The 21554-nt window shown below is 45.8% G+C and overlaps 2 protein-coding genes across 2 annotated transcripts; one reads left to right on the top strand and one right to left on the bottom strand.

Annotated features, from left to right (window-relative positions):
* fem1a (fem-1 homolog A) lies at positions 1-14368 on the top strand. The gene is made up of 2 exons (XM_062958877.1): positions 1-2872; positions 3149-14368. Exon 2 carries the CDS (start codon positions 5406-5408, stop codon positions 7359-7361), a length of 1956 nt encoding a protein of 651 aa, XP_062814947.1. The 5' UTR covers positions 1-2872; positions 3149-5405; the 3' UTR covers positions 7362-14368.
* Positions 14369-16237: 1869 nt separating this feature from the next.
* ticam1 (TIR domain containing adaptor molecule 1) lies at positions 16238-21522 on the bottom strand. The gene is made up of 2 exons (XM_008122224.3): positions 20004-21522; positions 16238-18459 (listed from the first exon to the last, which is right to left on the bottom strand). The coding sequence occupies exon 2, from the start codon at positions 18444-18446 to the stop codon at positions 16263-16265; it is 2184 nt and encodes a 727-aa protein (XP_008120431.1). The 5' UTR covers positions 18447-18459; positions 20004-21522; the 3' UTR covers positions 16238-16262.
* Positions 21523-21554: the final 32 nt, after the last annotated feature.

Here is a 21554-nt window from a genome sequence, read left to right as displayed (position 1 = left end):
AAAACTAAAGGCTATATTGTACAAGTCCACTGTACTGCAATATTATTAGTAATATTAGATGTAATATATAAAATATAATTACAGTAGAGTCTCACTTATCCAAGCCTCGCTTATCCAACGTTCTGGATTATCCAAGTCATTTTTGTAATCAATGTTTTCAATATATCATGATATTTTGGTGCTAAATTCATAAATACAGTAATAACAGCATAACATGACTGCGTATTGAACTACTTTTTCTGTCAAATTTGTTGTATAATATGATGTTTTGGTGCTTAATTTGTAAAATCATAACCTAATTTGATGTTTAATAGGCTTTTCCTTAATCCCTCCTTATTATCCAAGATATTCGCTTATCCAAGCTTCTGCCGGCCCGTTTAGCTTGGATAAGTGAGACTCTACTGTATTATAATCTATAATATCTATCTATGGGGTTGGACTGCATGGCCTTTGGGGTCCCTTTGAACTCTAGTATTATCATTCTATAGCTTTATTATTCTCCATGAACATTGTAATGACTATGAGGTCAGATGGCCATCTGTCGGGAGGGCTTGGGTGGTGTAGCAGAATGAGGTTGGATCTGGATCTGGTTTAAAAGCATTACGAACCTTCCTTTGCAGGAATGGAGCTCCGAAGACAAGAAGACCCTTGTGGCTGGTTTCTGGGTGGAAGACTAGTGATTTTGTTGTTCTGACTTATAATTTAGACAACAAATCGTAGCCTGCCGCCCAGCGACCACAGCCGAGCACCCTTTGGCATTGGGACCCCATGGCACCCAAATCTGCACCCCTGCTTCATAATAAATCAATCACTAAATAAGTCTCTGATACAACTGTCTGCAAGGAAGGACGGCGCCGCCACTCATCCCTCACTGATGGACACTTCAGCGTGAAATGTCACCGCATCCCTGGTTGCCATGGCAACGCAGACCGTGGTCCATCGTGGGATAAATCGCCTTTTGTGTGGACAGAGACGGGGCTCAGCTTCACCTCATAGAGTTGGAAGGCCATCCAATCCAACCTGATAGATAGATAAATGGATGATAGATATAGATAGATAGATAGATAGATAGATATAGATAGATAGATAGATAGATAGATAGATAGATAGATATAGATAGATAGATAGATAGAGCTAGAGAAGATCTCCAAAGGCTATCCAGTCCAACCCCATAGATAGATAGATAGATAGATAGATAGATAGATAGATAGATAGATAGATAGATAGATAGAATCCTAGAGTTGGAGGAGACCCCAAAAGACATCCAGTCCAACCCCATAAATGATCAGATCAGGGGTCAATTCACAAGACCATAAGTAAGCAAAGAGACCTTCATAAGACCATCGGTAAGGGAAGGGGCCCTCAAAGGCCATCTAGATGATCTCATAGGACCACAGGTAAGGAAAGTGATCTCCAAAAGCCATCTAGATGGTCTCATAAGCCTGTAGCTAAGCCAGGACCATTGAGACAATCACATAAGACCATAGGTAAGCAAAGAGACCTCCAAAGACTATCTAGATGGTCTCATAAGACCATAAGTAAGGGAAGGGACCTTCAAAGGCCATCTAGATGATCTCACAGGACCATAGGTAAGGAAAGGGACCTTCAAAGGCCATCTAGATGATCTCACAGGACCATAGGTAAGGAAAATGACCTCCAAAAGCCATCTAGACGGTCTCATAAGGCCATAAGTAAGGGAAGGGACCTTCAAAGGCCATCTAGATGATCTCACAGGACCATAGGTAAGGAAAATGACCTCCAAAAGCCATCTAGACGGTCTCATAAGGCCATAAGTAAGGGAAGGGACCTTCAAAGGCCATCTAGATGATCTCACAGGACCATAGGTAAGGAAAGGGACCTTCAAAGGCCATCTAGATGATCTCACAGGACCATAGGTAAGGAAAATGACCTCCAAAAGCCATCTAGACGGTCTCATAAGGCCATAAGTAAGGGAAGGGACCTTCAAAGGCCATCTAGATGATCTCACAGGACCATAGGTAAGGAAAGGGACCTTCAAAGGCCATCTAGATGATCTCACAGGACCATAGGTAAGGAAAATGACCTCCAAAAGCCATCTAGATGGTCTCATCAGGCCGTAGCTAAGCAAAGAGATCATCAAAGACCATCTAGACGATCTCATAAGGCCATAGGTAAGCAAAGAGACCTCCAAAGACCAGATAGACTTAGGTCCACCCTAAGTCTAAAGTTTAGGACAGGGGCCAGGTCAGTGACCTTGGAGGGCCACATCCAGCCCACGGGCCTTAGTTTGGGGACCCCTGCCTTAAATAGATAGATAGATAGATAGATAGATAGAGTCCTATTGTTGGAGAAGACCCCAAAAGACATCCAGTCCATAGATAGATAGATAGATAGAGTTGGATAGATAGAGTTGGAAGAGACTCCTAAAGGCCATCCAATCCAACCCCATAGATAGATATTATATTATTATTAGATAGATATTATACAGTATAATAATTATATTTTATATATTACATGTAATATTACTAATAATATTGCAGTACAGTGGTCTAGTACAATATAGTAACATACAATGTAAATATTGTGCTATGCTAATAATATATTGTATGTACATATACATCAATACATATATTGATCATATTGTAATACAATACTAATAATACAATGTAATAATATAATAATTATATATTGCATGTAATATTACTAATAATATTGCAGTATAGTGGTCTAGTACAATATAGTAATATACAATGTAAATATTGTGCTATGCTAATAAAATAATATATTGTATGTATATATAATATTGATCATAATATTGTAATACGATACTAATAATAACACTACAATGTAATAATATAATAATTATATATTATATATTGCATGTAAGGTAAAGGTAATCATAGAATCATAGAATCATAGAATAGTAGAGTTGGAAGAGACCTCAAGGGCCATCTAGTCCAACCCCCCGCTAAGAAGCAGGAAATCGCATTCAAAGCACCCCCGACAGATGGCCATCCAGCCTCTGCTTAAAAGCCTCCAAAGAAGGAGCCTCCACCACGGCCCGGGGGAGAGAGTTCCACTGCCGAACAGCCCTCACAGTGAGGAAGTTCTTCCTGAACAGTGAGGAAGTTCTTCCTGAACAGTGAGGAAGTTCTTCCTGAACAGTGAGGTAAAGGTTTCCCCTGACATTAAGTCCATTCATGTCTGACTCTGGGGGTTGGTGCTCATTTCCATTTCTAAGCCAAAGAGCCAGCGTTGTCCATAGACCCCTCCAAGGTCATGTGGCCACTGGCATGACTGCATGGAGCGCCGTTACCTTCCCGCCGGAGCAGTACCTATTGATCTACTCACATTTTGCATGTTGTCGAACTGCTAGGTTGGCAGGAGTTGGAGCTAACAGCGGGCGCTCAAGCCGCTCCCGGGATTTGAACCTGGGACCTTTCAGTCTGCAAATATTGCATGTAATATTACTAATAATATTGCAGTATAGTGGTCTAGTACAATATAGTAATATATAATACTAATATTGTGCTATGCTAATAATATAATATATTGTATGTACATATAACTTGTAAGCCCTTCGGGGTGAGAAGGGCAGAATATAAATGTCGTCAATAAATAAATAAATAGAGTTGGAGGCCATCCAGTCCAACCCCATAGATGACTGGATGGATAATAATAATAGAATATTATTATTACCGAATATAGATTATATAGAATATAGAATAGATTATTATTATGATTAATAGAATCCTACAGTAGGAAGAGACTTCCAAGGGCCATCCAGTCCAACCCCATAGATGACTAGATGGATAATAATAATAGAATATTATTATTACAGAATATAGAATATACAGAATATAGAATAGATTATTATTATTATTATTAATAGAATCCTACAGTAGGAAAAGACTTCCAAGGGCCATCCAGTCCAACCCCATAGATGACTAGATGGATAATAATAATAGAATATTATTATTACAGAATATAGAATATACAGAATATAGAATAGATTATTATTATTATTATTATTATTATTATTAATAGAATCCTACAGTAGGAAGAGACTTCCAAGGGCCATCCAGTCCAACCTCAAGGGCCATCCAGTCCACCATCAAAGCACTCCTGACAGATGGCCATTCGGCCACAGATGGCTACGGATGATGGGACCTGTATGCTATGAAAAAACTCTAGAAACAGGACAGTAAATAAAGAGCAACACTCGGAAAACAGGAGAATTCCAGGCAGGAAGCAACCAGGGCCAGCTAACACGTCCCAACAAAGGATTCCCCCCAGGCAGGAAGCAGCCAAGCTTTGGAGCTGCAAGGCCATTCGATGCTAATCATTCACACGCCTTTCCACAGGTATATAAATCCCATTTGCCTCGCTTCAAACAGGCCTCACAACCTCTGCCATAGATGCAGGCGAAACGTCAGGGGAGAATGCTGCTCGAAACTAACCAGACAACCCGGAAAACTCACAGCAACGTAGTGATTCCGGCCATGAATGCCTTCGACAACACTAATAATACTAACTGCAGGTCCCATCATCCACAGCTTGACTCTCAATGCGCTCCTATAGTTTCCCATTCTCCCTGCCGGCTGGACTACACTTCCCAGAAGCCTCCGCGGTGGCGTTCATTGGCGCTCTTTTCTTCCTCTAGTCTGAGACGCGAAAGAGAGCCGCGAATAGGAGCGTCGGAAAGAGAACTTCGCTTCCCGGCCGCCGTTGCCGCTCTCCTTGCTTAGCGGTTCTGGGAAGTGTATTTCGAGCGCGGCCGGCTCGCCGTTGAAACCAACCAGCGCCCCCTCCCGGGGAGACTACCACTCCCGGCGTGCTCTTCGGCAAAGGCAGGTCTCCTCAGAGCCGAGCGGCCATTTTGTTTGGGTTCCCCGACTGGGTTTTTTTTTTAAGATGGCGGCGTGAGGAGAACTCGGGTGAAGGTTGCTTCTGAGGGAGCTCGGTTGCTAGGTTACCGACCAGAAGCCCCTTATCTGAGGCCTTGCATTGGATTCCCTCAGAGGCAGAGCTCCTTATTTATCTATTTATATGCATATTTATATATATATATATATATTTATATAGAGACATATATTTCTGAAGAAGTTTGGGTCTAGGCTTAAGGCTTCTAGGCTTTGTGGCTTGGGGACCTACCTAGGCCTGGTGTATTTGAATTGCTTTGTTTATACAGAATAATATATATATATATAATATATATATGTTCCCTTTCAGATATATATATATATATATATATATATTTAAATAAATATATTTCCCCCTTAATTTATTCATATTTATATGCATATAAATACATAGCAAGAGGAAGAGGCTGCCTTTTGGGTCTTTTTTTTTTTTGAACTTGTTTTTATTGGGTCTTGCGGGAATGTGAGGGCCACGGATTCGAGGAGGCCACTCTGAACATCGCCATGGATCTCCGCCTGGCTGTCTACAATGCCGCCCGAGAAGGGAAACTCAAGCTGTTGCAGAAGCTCTTGGGAAACCGGAGCCGGGAAAAGTTGGAGGAGTTGACGGCGGGTCCCTTAGGAGGAGAAGGAGCCGGCGGCACCCCGTTGCTGATTGCTTCCCGACACGGCCACCGTGACGTAGTGGAGTACCTCCTGGACCATTGCGGGGTCCACGTGGAGGCCGGTGGCTCGGTCAACTTTGACGGCGAGACCATCGAAGGAGCGCCTCCGCTGTGGGCCGCGTCGGCTGCCGGACACTTACCGGTGGTGCGCTCGTTGCTCGAGCGGGGGGCCTGCGTCAACCAGACCACGCTGACCAACTCCACCCCGCTGCGGGCGGCCTGTTTTGACGGGCACCTGGCCATCGTGCGCTACCTGGTGGGAGAGCGTGGGGCCGACCTAGAGGTGGCCAACCGCCACGGCCACACCTGCCTGATGATCTCCTGCTACAAGGGCCACGCCGAGATTGCCTGCTACCTCCTGGAGCAAGGCGCCGACGTCAACCGCCGCAGCGTGAAGGGCAACACCGCCTTGCACGACTGCGCCGAGTCCGGCAGCTTGGAGATCCTGCGGCTGCTACTGGGCTCCAATGCCCGCATGGAGAAAGATGGATACGGGATGACACCGCTGCTCGCTGCCAGCGTGACCGGCCACACCAATATCGTGGAATACCTCATCGAAGGGGCGTTGGCAGCGACGGAGCATGAAGGGGCGACTGGAGATGATTGTGATGAGGAGCGGCGTGAGGAGGAACCTGACAACGGCGAGAATCGTGTTTATTGCACCCGGGAGGCAGCTGTGGAAGCTCTGGAGCTCCTGGGAGCCACCTTTGTGGACAAGAAGCGTGATCTCCTTGGCGCTCTTAAGCACTGGCGGCGAGCGATGGAGCTGCGTCACCAAGGCGGGCAGTACCTCTCCAAGGTGGAACCTTGCCAGTTGGTCCTGGCTTATGATTACGCCCGGGAAGTGAGCACTATGAAGGAGCTGGAGGCTTTGGTGACCGACCCGGATGAGATGCGGATGCAGGCCCTGTTGATCCGAGAGCGTATCCTCGGCCCGTCCCACCCGGACACGTCGTACTACATCCGTTACCGGGGCGCTGTCTACGCCGATTCGGGCAACTTTGAGCGCTGCATCAACCTGTGGAAGTACGCCTTGGAGATGCAGCAGGGCAACTTGGAGCCCCTGAGCCCCATGACGGCCAGCAGCTTCCTCTCTTTCGCCGAGCTTTTCTCATACGTGCTTCAGGACCGCTCCAAGGGCACCTTGGCCACCCAGCTGGGGTTTGCCGACCTCATGGTGGTGCTGAGCAAAGGCGTCCGAGAGGTGGAGCGGGCCCTGCTCCATCGGAAAGACCCTGTGGCCGATTGCGCCCAGTTCACCAAAGCCCTTGCCATCATCCTCCACCTGGTCTTCCTCTTGGAGAAAGTGGAGTGCAGCCCTGAGCAAGAGCACCAGAAGCGCCAGACCATCTACCGCCTGCTGAAATGCAACCCCCGGGGCAAGAACGGCTTCACCCCGCTGCACATGGCGGTGGACAAGGACACCACCGCCGTTGGCCGCTACCCAGTGGGGAAGTTTCCTTCTCTCCATGTGGTGAACCTTCTCCTGGAGTGTGGTGCCGACCCGGATGGCCGCGACTATGATAACAATACCCCGCTGCACGTGGCCGCACGGAACAACTGCCCACTCATCATGAGCGCCCTCATGGAGGCCGGGGCCCACATGGATGCCACCAACGCCTACAAGCAGACGGCGTACGAGCTCCTGGACGAGAAACTGCTCACCAAGGCCATGATGCAGCCCTTCAACTACGTCACCTTGCAGTGCCTTGCCGCCCGAGCCCTGGATAAACACAAGATCCCTTACAAGGGCTTCATCCCAGAGGAACTGGAGGCCTTCATTGAACTCCATTAAACAGGGTGGTGTGTGGTGGACTCTCCGTCTTCCTGTGATCCGAATTTGAAAGCTTTTCTTTGCACTGGGCCCGGTTATACTGTTTCTCTCTGTGTGTTTCTGGTCCCATCATCAGAGTAGGAGGTATCTACATTCTCCTTCACTCTGCACAATACAATGCTCCTTGAACTGCTCTAGCTGTATCCTTTAGATTTGTAGTTTGTTGAGACTGAAGTCGCTTCCCAAACTGCAAATCCGAGGTTTTCTTCAACTACCAAGTTGAAGCAGTTACCAAAGTGCTACAGTTGTGTTGTGTGAAGGAGACCCGCCTTGACCCACAGTGGGGTCGGCACCAATATCTGACATCGTGGTTCCGCTGTCAAGGGATGCCTTTGCTTCCCCTGCTTCAGTTTCTTTGACAATTTGGGTGTAGCCAAGCTTTTTATAGCTCTCCACAGCACTCCCCACACTTTTCTGGGGATGCTGTGTTGATATATATAGAAAGAGTGGCCCAGTCTGGTTTCTCATCTCACTGCTTTTGCAACCGGGTAGTGACATTTGTCATTTGAACCTCTAGCTGCCTCCTGTCCCAGAGATGGCCACTTTCAGTGTCAAGAGCCATGGGATGGGAGCGGGTTGGTGCTGGCCCCTCCTTTTCAACTGATACTGAAGTTCTTCATTTGATCTGTTTTTGCAAATTCAGCTTGCCTTGCTGGTGTTGGAGCTGCTACCCTTGCCCCTTGCATCCCCTTCTCCTTTGCCCTTTGTCCTTCTCAAAATATAGGAATGGAAATGAGGATTTCAGGCAACCTAAAGACAGTCTTAAAGTTGCCCCCTTGCCTACAAAAAAAAAGTTATTTACGTTGCTGCTTAGCCGAGTGTGGTGGTGGTTTGCGTTCTGGGTTTGAGTTCTTTGTTTGGGAATGGCTGAATCGCATCTGGCTGTTTTTAAGAGCTGACGCTGATAGGGATAAGGTTTGCTTTTTAACCCAAACTTAACTGGTGGCCCCCTTAACCCAAACTTAACTTGCCCACAGTTTGGTTTTTCCCGATCCAGACCTTTGATTACAGGCTTGGTGTAGCTGCTCAGAAGAAAAGGGGGAAGGGGGCCTGTGTTTTGAAACCCTAGAAAAGAAACAAGACGCGTCATCTGTTTGTGTTGTGTTGTGGGAATGAGAACGGCTAGTTTGTATCGGCTAGTTTGTGACTGCAGAGACTCCCAACGATAAAATTTGGCTTGCCAAGTGCTTAAACATCCCCCTCCCAGCAAGCCTGCTTGTTTTTTTCAATACCAATTGAACATCAAAAGCTTCTTTTGCCAGGCCTCCGTTTGCTTGCGCCTAGATGCTCATGTTTCTTTCCCTATTTGGCATAGAGCGATTCCCTAGTCAAGAGTTTGGCTGAGGTCCCCTTCTGCACACAGACCATATGCATTGTCGAAGGCTTTCATGGTCGGAATTACTGGGTTGCTGTGAGTTTTCTGGGCTGTATGGCCATGTTTCAGAAGCATTATCTCCTGTCGTTTCGCTCGCATCTATGGCAGGCATCCTCAGAGATTATGAGGTATATATAATAATAATCATAATCATCATTATGGTCATTATCATTGCCATCATAACAACAATAACAATAGTCATAATTATTATCATAGTAACAACAACAACAATATATTGTCGAAGGCTTTCATGGCTGGGATCACAGGGTTGTTGTATGTTTTGCGGGCTGTATGGCCATGTTCCAGAAGTATTCTCTCCTGAAGTTTCGCCCACATCTATGGTTGAGGATGCCTGCCATAGATGTGGGCGAAACTTCAGGAGAGAATACTTCTGGAACATGGCCATACAGCCCGCAAAACATACAACAACCCCAACAACAATATATTTTATTTGTTAGCCACCTCTCCTCTGCTCAAGGCAAGTTACAACATCAAAATGCGTAACGTAAGACCATTCAAAGGCCATCTAGTTGAAAACTAGACAAATGGGGTTTATTTATCTGTGGAATATCCAGGGTCGGACAAAGGACAAATCCCAACAACGGATTCTCCCAGGCAGGAAGCAGCCAGTCTTTGAAGATGCAAGACTTTTCAATGCTAATCATGGTGGCCAATTGCCACATTCACACTTGCCTCAAACAGACAAGAGTTCTTTCTCCCACCCTGAACATTCCACATATCTATTATTATTATTATTATTATTACTATTTGCCGATACATCACACAGTCCTATACACTTGGGAAGTGTCCGATGTGTGATCCAAAACAACAGCCAGCAGAGTGTCTGCTGTGGACTCATCTTGTGTTTCTAATAATAATAATAATAACAACAACAACAACAGGAAAAACTCAGCCGCTATCAGGACCTCAAGATTGAACTTCAAAGACTCTGGCAGAAACCAGTACAGGTGGTCCCAATGGTGATGGGCACACTGGGTGCCGTGCCAAAAGATCTCAGCCAGCATTTGGAAACAACAGACATTGACAAAATCACGATCTGCCAACGATCTGCAAAAGACCACCCTAGTGGGATTTGCACGCATCATCCGAAAATACATAACACAGTCCTAGACACTTGGGAAGTGTTCGACTTGTGATTTTGTGATATGAAATCCAGCATGTCTATCTTGTTTGCTGTGTCATAATAAAATAATAATAATAATCTTTATTTCTAGACTACCCTAGACTCAGGGCAGTTAACATACATATAAACGGCAAATATTCAATGCCACAACTTCTTTACTAATATCAAAAGTATAAAATGACAATAACATATATAAACCCGACTTGTTTCCAACAGACCTCACAACCTCTGAGGATGCCTGCCATAGATGTGGGCGTAACGTCAGGAGAGAATGCTTCTGGAACATGGCCTTAGAGCCCAGAAAACTCACAGCAACCTAGACTGTATACACATGCGCACAAAGGCACGCATGGCATGCTTTACTCAATCTGGGTTGGTGGAAGAGCCCATCTCTGCCAAACTTGTTTTGTTTCCTGTTGAATTTAATTCTTGTGCTGATTCTGCCAAGGAATGTCAGGCGCAGAAGGGGTGTGTTTGGAATCGTCCAATGGAAAAATGGGCTAAGGAAGAGTTGAGAGTGGCTTTGGAGGGACTGCAGTGTGTTGATACAAAGAGCCGAATCACTTTTTGGAGAAGGAGGTTGTTTGGGGAAGGATCAGCAATGTTTTAAATGGATTGTTTGGGATAGTTTGCAACAACTCACCACAAACGGAGTGTCCCTTGATGCCCATAAAATAAAGCTAGGGTTAATGTCTAGGGCTGCTAAAAGATACACAAGGCATTATGTTATTGTTATTTTTGAAACATCAGTTATGTTATTGCACGACAGGTCTATTGTTTATATACAAAATATACTGGTACAACTTATCTCTCTCCTGAAGAAATGTCCTTATTTATATAGATTTCAAATGTGAGACGTCAGTCTCATCTAAATAACCACAACAGTCCAATACATAGATGAAATATGTCTGATGATTTAAAAAGTCACTTATAAGTATCTTGAAGGACCATACGTGGCATCCAAGATTGTGATTGTGTCAGAGAAGAGTTCTATACAGTGACCAAGGTTACAACAAGGTGTCCCGGGTTGTATTCCTTGTTTCGTTGTTTGGAACACTTCCTTCAGGTAGTTAATTCTTGTCTGTGCCTTTAGATATAACTTAGTACTCCAGTAGAAGATAAGTCTCTGGCACTATATTTACTTGTATAAAAAGATCAACAACATACATAAAATAGATATGCAATAGTATGCAATACCTGTATATTTTGTATATAAACAATTCCTGGCCATGCGTTGCTGTGGCTTATGGGAATCATTTGTTGGCCAAGTGGAATAGCAATGAAGAGCCTTGCAGTCTCAAAGCCTGGCCGTTTTCTGGAGTAGCTGGAGTAGCACCCTCAATCAAAGAACCGCTTTGAAGCCTGGCTACTTACTTTGTAGGGGAATCATTGTTTGGCCAGATTGAATTGCACTGAATAGTCTTGCAGCTGAAAAGCCTGGCCGTCTTCTACATAGGGCATCCTTGCTAGGCCAGGTTGAATGGGACGGAGTAGCCTCGTGGCTTCAGAGCTTGGGGATTTTTCCCCTAGGGAAATTTTGGTTGGCTAGGTTGGAAAGCACTGAATAGCCTTGCTGCTTGCAAGCTTGGCCGCTTTCTACTTTGCGGAATCCTTGGTCAGCCAGTTTGAATAGCAATTAATAGTCTCGGTGTGGCAGGTATGAATGCTGCAATTAGGCACCTTGATTAGCATTTCATGGCCTTGCAGCTTCAAAGCCTGGCTGCTTCCTGCCTGGGGAAATCCTTTGTTGGGAAGTGTTAGCTGGCCCTGATTGTTTCCTTTCTGGAATTCCCAATTTCCCTGCTTTCAGAGTGTTGCTCTTTATTTACTGTCCTGGTTTGAGAGATTATATTTTTCTGTATTATTATACCACAGTCATTATTTCATATTATATTTATAATCTTATATTCTCTGCTTAGAAGTGGATTGTATGAGGTCCCTTCTACACAACTGTATAAAATCCACACTGAAGTGGATTATATGGCAGTGTGGAGTCAAGATAATCCAGTTCAAAGCAGATAATATAAGATTATAAATGGGTAATATAATTGTGTGGAAGGACCTTAAGTATACACTACCATATAATCCAGTTCAAATCAGATAATCTGTATTTTATAGGCAGTGTGGATCAGGCTTAAGTGCACTCTGCCTGTGCCCTGGGCGCCATTTTGGCTGAGGGAGTTGCTAAGATACGAAGGGGGCGGGACCTAAAGGCAGTTGGGGGGGCTAAAGGCAGCAGAGCCTACCTTTCTAACTGGCAGTTAGGGAGAAAGGCTCTTCCTCATCCTTTGTAATTTGGACTATTTTTCTAGGTTTTTTTTATTGAATTGGATGACTATGTCTTTTGTGGCCAAATTTGGTGTGATTTGGTTCAGTGGTTTTGTTGTTTACTCCATAGTAAAACAAACATTACATTTTAATATATATAGATAGACCTGTCATGCAGTAACATACAGTAGAATCTCACTTATCCAAGCCTCGCTTATCCAAGCATCTGGATAATCCAAGCCATTTTTGTAGTCAATGTTTTCAGTATATCGTGATATTTTGGTGCTAAATTCGTAAATAAATTACAACATAACATTACTGCGTACTGAACTACTTTTCTGTCAAATTTGTTGTATAACATGATGTTTTGGTGCTTAATTTGTAAAATCATAACCTAATTTGATGTTTAATAGGCTTTTCCTTAATCTCTCCTTATTATCCAAGATAATCGCTTATCCAAGCTTCTGCCGGCCCGTTTAGCTTGGATAAGTGAGACTCTACTGTAATTGACGTTTCAAAAATAACAATAACACAATACCTTGTGTATCTTAGTTATAGATACCTGTGTTCCAAATATAGGGCTGCTAAAAGACCTCATTTCATCATAGGCTAAGGATCTTCCTCCCAAGGGTCTTAGGAACAGGATTATGGGTGCTGCAGTTCAGTTCAAAACACCTGGAGAACCAAAGCATCCCCTTCCCTGAACTAAATGTTATGTGATTGCTGGTATCCAGAGGTCAGAGAGTGGTTTCCGATGACCGATCTGTTCCCCAGCATGCATTGCCTTTTGCTGTTATTTGGTGGATATTAAATGTACAGGTCCGTCACAAAATATATTCCCCCGAAGCCAGGACTTCTAGGAGTATATCTGTGTTTTGATGTTTACTCAATGACCGTTGGCTGTGGCTAAAATCCCCTGGTTCCTTGTTACCTTTCCGACTCAAAATTGCAGGACAAATCCAATTTTTGGTGATGTTTTGGATGGAAAATATAGAATTACAGTACTTCCCCTCACCTTTGTTTCCTGTGAAGTGTACTTCGAATTAGAAACTAAGCAGAAGGTTTGCAATACTTGGATTGCATAGAACAGGGATCCTCAAACTTTTTAAGTGGAGGGCCGATTCACAGACTGTTGGGTGGCCGGACTATGATGAAATAGTAAACAATTAGGATTGTTGTTGTTGTGTGCCTTCAAGTCATTTCAGACTTAGGTCAACCCTAACATAAGACCATAGGTAAACAAAGAGACCACCAAAGGCCATCTAGATGGTCTCATAAGACCATCGGTAAGGAAAGGGACCCTCAAAGGCCATCTATATGAGATCTCATCAGGCCATCAGAAGACCATAGATAAAGGGACCCTCAAAGACCATCTAGATGGTTTCATAAGACCATTGGTAAGGAAAGGGGCCCCCAAAGGCCATCTATACCATCTCATAAAACCATAGATAAGGAAAGGACCCTCAAAGGCCATCTAGATGATCTCATAAGGCCTTCAGAAGATCATAGATAAGGAAAGGGACCTTCAGAGACCATCTTGAAAATCTCATAAAACCATAGGTAAGGAAAGGGACCCTCAAAGGCCATCTAGACGGTCTCATAGGACCATAGGTAAAGAAGGTGACCTCCAAAAGCCATCTAGATGGTCTCATAAGGCTGTAGCTAAGCAAAGAGACCTTCAAATACCATCTAGATGATCTCCTAAGACCATAGGTAAGCAAAGAGACCTTAGTTTGGGGACCCCGGCATAGAATATTTGTGCATTAAATGTAGTATGGAGAACAGGGGCTCATAGAGTGAAAGCTCCTTTTCTCCCATGACTGAACATAGAAAAGTCACGATAGAAAATCCACTTTCTGCTTCGTTGCTTAGGACTTAAATATCCCAATTGATTTGTTTCTTCGGTGGGTCAGGAAGCATCCCGTGCAGCTTTTTGTTTTTGACCTGTTTTGCCCTATTTTTCGGAAAGTGTGATTTCCAAAGAAAGCGTCAGGTAGGTTTCCTCATTTTGTTTTCGTTTCACTGCCAAGCAGAATAATGAATTCGGACGCTTTCTGCAACCGCAGAATGTGTGTAGTTGGCAAGCCAACGTTTCCTGACTTGAAATGAATAAACCGGCACTTTAAACAAATAAAAAAAAATTAAAAAGGAAAAGAAAGAAAGTTGTGCTGCTAACAATAATCTCCTTGTGGCTCTTCTTTTCATTGCATGCAGGCTTCGCTTCACAGGGATCAATTTTTCTTGGCAGGAGAAGAGGGAAAACTCAACTTTCTCCGAGCTTGATGAAGAAAAGTGGATTACAGACAGAGGAATCCCATTATGGGCCAAAGTTATGTCTAGCCAGGAAACAATGAGGATACTATGGATTCATCGGAGTTGTTGTTTTGCCAGAGGGCAGACTACAACTCCTAGGATTCCATTGCTTGAGCCATGTAAAGTAGTATCAAACTAAGGCAGGTAATAAATTATTATTATTACTATTATTACTATTATTATTATTATTATTATTTTGACACAAAAACATAGTATGACACAGCAAACAAGATACATATGCTGGATTTTGTATTGCTGCTATTATTATTATTATTATTATTATTATTATTATTATTATTATTATTGCTAGCTTGGGTACCCTGCGTTGCCCTGATTATTTGAAAAAGTCAATTTTAAATTGTACAAAATGCATAAGGTTATGGTTTTGGGTGAACTACAACTCACATCATGCCAGGTGAACCCCGAAAAGCTCCATCAGTACTTAAAGTTTGCTATGTTGGGCAAGTTTACTCTGGATGCATCATGGGTGGGGTTCAGTGTGCTCTCTGTCTGTAGGGTAAACAACAACTCCCACTATGGAGAGTCAGTCTCCTCAAAACCCTCCAGTAGGTTAAGTTAGTCATTGGAGTTCTGTGTGTCAAGTTTGGTCCAGGTCCACCATCAGTGGAGGTCACAGTTCTTCTGGTTTGGGTGAACTACAACTCCCAGAAAGGAAGCCCAGTTCCCTAACCCTATCCCAAACCCCTCAGGAATCAAATTTTGGCATATCAGGTCTGTGTACCAAGTTGGATCTAGATCCATCAGTGTTTGTGTTCACAGTGTTCTCTGGATGTAGGTGAACTACAACTCCCCCAAATCAAGGTGAATTTCCCCCAAAGACCTCCAGTATTTTTTGCTAGTCATGGGGGCTCTGTATGCTAAGTTTTGGCCAATTCCATCTTTGGTGGACTTCTGAGTGAAGTTGATTGCAAGTGAACTATAAATCCCAGTACATACAACTTCAAAATGCCCAGGCCAATTTCCCTCCAAACACACCAATATTCAAATTTGGGCATATTGGGTATGCATGCCAAGTGTGGTCCAGATTCATCATTATTTGGGTTCCTAGTGCACTCTGGATGTGGGTGAACTACAACTCTTATAAATCCCTTTAAAGACTGCCAGTATTTTTTGTTGGTCATGGGTCATTTTTTGTTGGTCATTAGTTCCAGGTCCATCATTGGTGGTGTACTCTTAGATTGCTGGTGAACTATACATCCCAGTACCTACAACTCCTATAAATCATGGTGAATTCTCCCTAAACCTCTCTTGTCAGAGGCGAGTGTGAATGTTGCAGATGGCCATCTGTTGGGAGGGTTTTAATGACGTGTTCCTGGCAGTATGGGGTGCAACTGGATGACCCTTGGTAAAGGTAAAGGTTTTCCCCTGACGTTAAGTCTTGTCGTGTCTGACTCTGGGGGTTGGTGCTCATCTCCATTTCTAAGCCGAAGAGCCGGCGTTGTCCATAGACACCTCCAAGGTCATGAGGCCACTGGCATGACTGCATGGAGCGCCGTTACCTTCCCACTGGAGCGGTACCTATTGATCTACTCACATTGGCATGTTTTCGAACTGCTAGGTTGGTGGGAGCTGGGGCTAACAGTGGTTGCTCATTCCGCTCCCGGGAATTGAACCCAGGACCTTTTGGTCCGCAAGTTCAGCAGCTTAGTGCTTTAACACACTTCGTCACGGGGGGTCTTCCAATGCTAGGATTGTGTTAAGAGACGAACAGGCAGATGTGAGAAATGGGCTTTATTTTCGGTCACGGATTCACAATGCCGTTTTCCTCGGCCGTGCCCAGCGTCGCGTTGGTCCTCTCCACCTGCATGTTGTTACAGTCTCCGATTTGGACCATTTGGGCGTTTTGGATGATCAGCGGCGGCCGAGCGCCTCCAAAGCCCTGGGGGAACATAAAGGACGGGCAGAGAGAAGTCAGGTCAGGGCCTGGCGGAGGTTGAGGCATTCCTGGAAAGCCTTGCAGGGACGTCATGTTCATGCTGAGCTCCGAAAGACGCTGCAGTTGCTGCTGGTATTCCCGGTTCTGCTCTTGCAACCGTTCCCTCTCCCGGTTCTGCCTTCGGACGCTCCAGTCCGCTTTCTTCCTTCGGATGTCCTCCTCCCTGAAGGTCTTCTTGACCCGCTTGGCGAAAACGGGAGAGTTCTCGTCCAAGGGCACCAATCCCTTCAATAAGAGCGGCATCTCCCTCGTCTTGAGCGGCCTCTCCTTGGGGAGGAAGGGGATCACTGTGTTGGCCTTGCAGAAGTGGGTCAAGGAGTCCATGAGTGCCGTGTTGGTTTGGTAGGCGCAGAGCCGGCTCTTGAAGTTCTCCGTCAGGAGGAAGAGAGTGAAGGCCGAGTCTTCCAAGGCATTCTCGAAGCAGCCCAGCTGGCAGCGGCCGGGGACGAGGAAATCCTCGCTGTAGGTCGCACCATCAGGGATGCCCATGCTCTCCAGCCGGGCCTTGACGCGGCAGGCGATGGCCTCGTCTTCGTCGGCGTGAACCACGACAAAGGTGAAGAACTCCTGCGGCTCCGACGACGAAGACACAGCCGGTGGAGGGCCTGAAACAGAATTTGAGGGTGGCTTTTGGGAATACGGATCCGCCACAGAGTTGCGCGGATACTGTGTCGAATCTGCAGACGATATCCGCGGATCGTGCGGCAAACTCCTTGGAGAGACGTGCTTTCCAGTAACAGGTTCAGGGCACTGCACACTCCTTTCCGGTGAGACAGATGGATCGGAGGAAGAGCAACGGCTGCCCTTGAGGTCACCGCTTTCCGTTCTCCCCGTTAGAGATTCATCTCTGTTTCTCTCTTCGGTGTCCCTTATTTCGCCGCAAAGCTTGCTGATCCCGGTGCCGTAATGCACCGAATGCGTCTGAAAGGGCACCGTGAGGGAATGACTGATCTCCAAGTGGCTCACGATGGAGGTCGGGCTTCCGGTGGATCGGAGCGGCTGAGGATCCAAGGAGTTCAGGACCGGGACCGGATCACTCGCCTTCGGGAACAGCACAGGATCGTTTACCCTCAGGAACGGCACCGGATCGCTCGCCCTTGGGACCGGCACCAGATTGTTTACCCTCGTAACTGGCACCTGATCATTCGCCCTCGGGACCGGCACCGTATCGCTCACCCTCGGGACTGGCACCAGATCGTTCGCCCTCATGACTGGCACCGGATCGCTCGCCCTTGGGACCGGCACCAGATTGTTCACCCTCGTGACTGGCACCTGATCGTTCGCCCTCGGGACCGGCACCGTATCGCTCACCCTCGGGACTGGCACCAGATCGTTCGCCCTCATGACTAGCACCGGATCGCTCGCCCTTGGGACCGGCACCAGATCATTCGCCCTCGTGACCGGCACTGGATCGCTCGCTCTTGGGACCGGCACCGTATTGCTCACCCTCGTGACTGGCACCGGATCACTCACCCTCAGGGCCTTCCCCGTTTCCCCCGAGCCAAACATGAAGCCCATCCCACACTTCTCCAAGGCTTCATCTGCGAGACCCCGAAGCCGGTCCTTGCTGCCGCCGCCAGATCGGAACGCGGCGACGGCTACCCGGTAGGCCTCATCTCTGAGTACATGACAACACCACTTTGCGTCCACCAGCAGCGAGTAGATCCGAGCCACGGCCAGCCACATTTCGGCTGCCCCCTCCTCCTTTTGCAGAGGAGGAACAACATTGGCCGTGTTTGCTGTAGCAGTGCAATAGCGGGAAATGCGAGCCGCCACTGGGTCACCCCTCAAAGCATCCAGGCTCCTCCGGGCCTCTGTTTCTCGTTTTAAAGTCAACAGGATCATGGTTTGTAGGAGCTGAGAGCTCCGCCGGTTTTGCCGCTCGCAGCTCAGTTTATGTTTATAGTCGATCAACTTCTCCTCGGGGACTTGGGCCAAAATGTGGAAGATGCCCTCCAGACTTGGATGCAGCCCAGGGCTCTCCGCCATCTTTCAATATCACCTGGGAAGGAAATAAAACAAGACTCAGAAAACGGAGGAATTCCAGACAGAAAACAATCAGGGCCAGCTAACAGCTCCTAACAAAGGATTCCCTCGGGCAGGAAGCAGCCTGGCTTTGAAGCTGCAAGGCCATTCAGTGCTAATCAAGGTGGCCGACGGCAACATTCATACTTGCCTCAAACAGATCGTTCTTTCTCCCACCCTGGACATCATCCCACAGATATATATACCCCACTTTCCTAGATCTAACAACCTCTGGAGATGCCTGCCATAGATGTGGGCGAAACATCAGGAGAGAATGCTTCTGGAACATGGCCAGACAGCCTGAAAAACTCAGCAACTCATTATTATTATTACTACTACTACTACTACCATTATCTCTTTGTATCTCTCTAAAAAAGAAACTCAAAGTGGCTCACAATAAAAACAATATAATTAAAAACCTATAAATAGACAAGCATTTAAAATAGAATTAAACACGAACTGCATTAAAAAATGGACCGTTTAATCAATATTAGCTTACTGATGCTCTGAGTCAATAGAACGTTCACATACAAAATAAACATAAGGCAATACAGCAGCGCATAAAATAATTGCACATTAAAAGAATAACGTGATTCAAACGCAATGCAAGGTATTAAAGGTAAACAGCGAAACTACCGTTTAGGTGAGATTAAAATCAGATTGCATCAAAGCAGTCTGCTGCAATAATAATAATAATGCAATATCAGCAAAGCATTGCCTAAGAAGCATTGTTGGACAAGAAATAGAAAAGTTTTTCCGAAACACAGTGGGAATGTAGATAAGCATCCTAGAAAGGGACTCCCAAAGGCCATCCAGTCCAACCCCCTTTCCGCCAGGCAGGAACACCGTTCGATCCCTCCCGACAGATGGCCATCTGACCTCATAGACATTAAGCATGGAGAAAGAGAGCTATGGAATAGTTGAATCCTAGATTTGTATGAGACCTCCCCCCCAAGGGACATCTAGTCCACCCCCTTGTTGCCAGGCAGGAACACAATCAAAACCCTCCCGACAGATGGCCACCCAGCCTTTGTTTAAAAACTGCTAGAGAAGGAGATGAAGGCCTAGGAAAGCTTGTTTTGGGAAGGTGATCCTTGCCAAGAAGGAGGGCCACATTTCACAGACGACACCATCCAAGCCTTCCCGACAGATGGCCATCCAGGGTGCACTTTGCCAAGAAGGAGGGCCACATTTCACAGACGACACCATCTAAGCCCTCCCGACAGATGGCCAGACTGAGTGCGCTTTGCCAAGGAGGGCCACATTTCATAGAAGACACCATCCAAGCCCTCCCCACAGATGGCCAGACTGAGTGCGCTTTGCCAAGAAGGAGGCTCACATTTCACAGAAGACACCATCCAAGCCGTCCCGATTGATGGCCATCTAGATTTTTTACAAACCTCCAAGATAGGAGACTTCATTGCCTAAGTCCAATGCTGCATGTTGAATAACAACAATTGTTGAATTGTTCTTTCCTTCCTCTTTGAAGAGAGGAATGTGATTTTCTTGCCAATTCCTTACCTGGCTCTTTGCCACCAATCCAGCCAGGCTTCGGTTGCTAAAAAGGGCCGGCTACTTGCCCGAAGCAGCGGGGAGTCCCTGGCGATGTTGGCCTTTGAGGTGGAGCATGTGCAGCAAGGAAACAGGAAGCGTCTGGGCTCTGATTTGAGCCGCTTCCTGAAAGTTTTGAGCCCGTTTCCTGGTTCAAAGTTCAGGATCAGAGTCTAAAATACTTGCACAGCTGAGGCCTAAACAAACACAATGACTTCCAACAGGAAGAAATGTGTGGTGCTACACATTACACATTGCATTGCGCAGAGATGAATTTGGCTGTGTTCTCGGAGTCTTTGGAAGCCGACAGTGTGATGCTGCAGCGGCAAAGGCCAATGCGATTCTAGGTTGCATCCATACGAGGATAGTATCATGGGAAGTCATGATCCGTAGGAAACTGATCTAGGAATCGGAAGTCATAATCCATAGGAAAAGGATCTAGGAATTTTGCAAGGGTTTGATTTTGACCTTGTTTTTTGGGAGTTGTAGTTCACCTGCATCCAGAGATATTGTGATCCTCACCAACAATGGACCGGGACCAAACTAGGCACAGAGAAGGCTCATAACCAACTGAACGTACTGTAGGGATTTGAGGGGAATTGAACTTGATTTTTTTGGGAGTTGTAGTTCACCTTCATCCAGAGATTTTGTGATCCTCACCAACAATGGACTGGGGCCAAACTAGGCACAGAGAAACCCCATGACCAATTGAACATATTGGAGAGATTTGGGGGAAATTGATCTTGATTTTTTTTGGGAGTTGTAGTTCACCTGCATCCAGAGATTTTGTGATCCTCACCGACAATGGACCGGGACCAAACTAGGCACAGAGAAGGCCCATAACCAACTGAACATAGTGCAGGGATTTGAGGGGAATTGATCTTGATTTTTTGGGAGTTGTATTTCACCTGCATGCAGAGATTTTGTGACCCCCACCAACAAACTTGGCACAGAACCAAACTTGGCACAGAAAACCCCCATGACCAATTGAACATATTGCAGGAGTCCGTGGAAAATTGACCTAGATATTTGGGAGTTGTAGTTCACCTGCATCTTTGCCATGTCTCTATTGTTTTTGTGCTTCTTCCGCACGCCTAAACCGGTTGGCCACTCCTTCCCTTGAAGGGATTATTATTACCAAAGAAACCGGTTGGACTACAACTCCCATCACCCCACCCAGTGCAGTCAAAGACATGGCTGGTGTTCAATCCGTCAATTTCTTGTGCCGACTTGTTGCAACGAGATTCTTTTCATCCCTCATCTTTGTGAGCCCAGTAATCACATGTTGGCATATCAGGTCTGTGTGCCAAGTTTGGTCGAGATGCATCGGTGTTTGGGTTCAAAGTGTTCTCTAGATGTAGGTGAACTACAACTCCCACAAATCAAGGTGAATTTCCTCCAAAGACTTCCAGTATTTATTGCTGGTCATGGGGGCTCTGTGTGCCAAGTTTGGTCCAATTCCATCTTTGGTGAAGTTCAGAGTGCTCTTTCATTGTAGGTAAACTATACATCCCAGTACCT

Source organism: Anolis carolinensis, unplaced genomic scaffold, assembly GCF_035594765.1.
Source record: "Anolis carolinensis isolate JA03-04 unplaced genomic scaffold, rAnoCar3.1.pri scaffold_7, whole genome shotgun sequence".
Taxonomy (NCBI): domain Eukaryota; kingdom Metazoa; phylum Chordata; class Lepidosauria; order Squamata; family Dactyloidae; genus Anolis; species Anolis carolinensis.
Note: the sequence above shows the minus strand (reverse complement) of the source record. Positions and strands in the feature narration are given on the sequence as shown.

Coding starts and splice junctions, on each gene's coding strand:
- ticam1 (XM_008122224.3), bottom strand. CDS start 18,446: ATGGCGGAGAGCCCTGGGCTGCATCCAAGTCTGGAGGGCATCTTCCAC.
- fem1a (XM_062958877.1), top strand. CDS start 5,406: ATGGATCTCCGCCTGGCTGTCTACAATGCCGCCCGAGAAGGGAAACTC.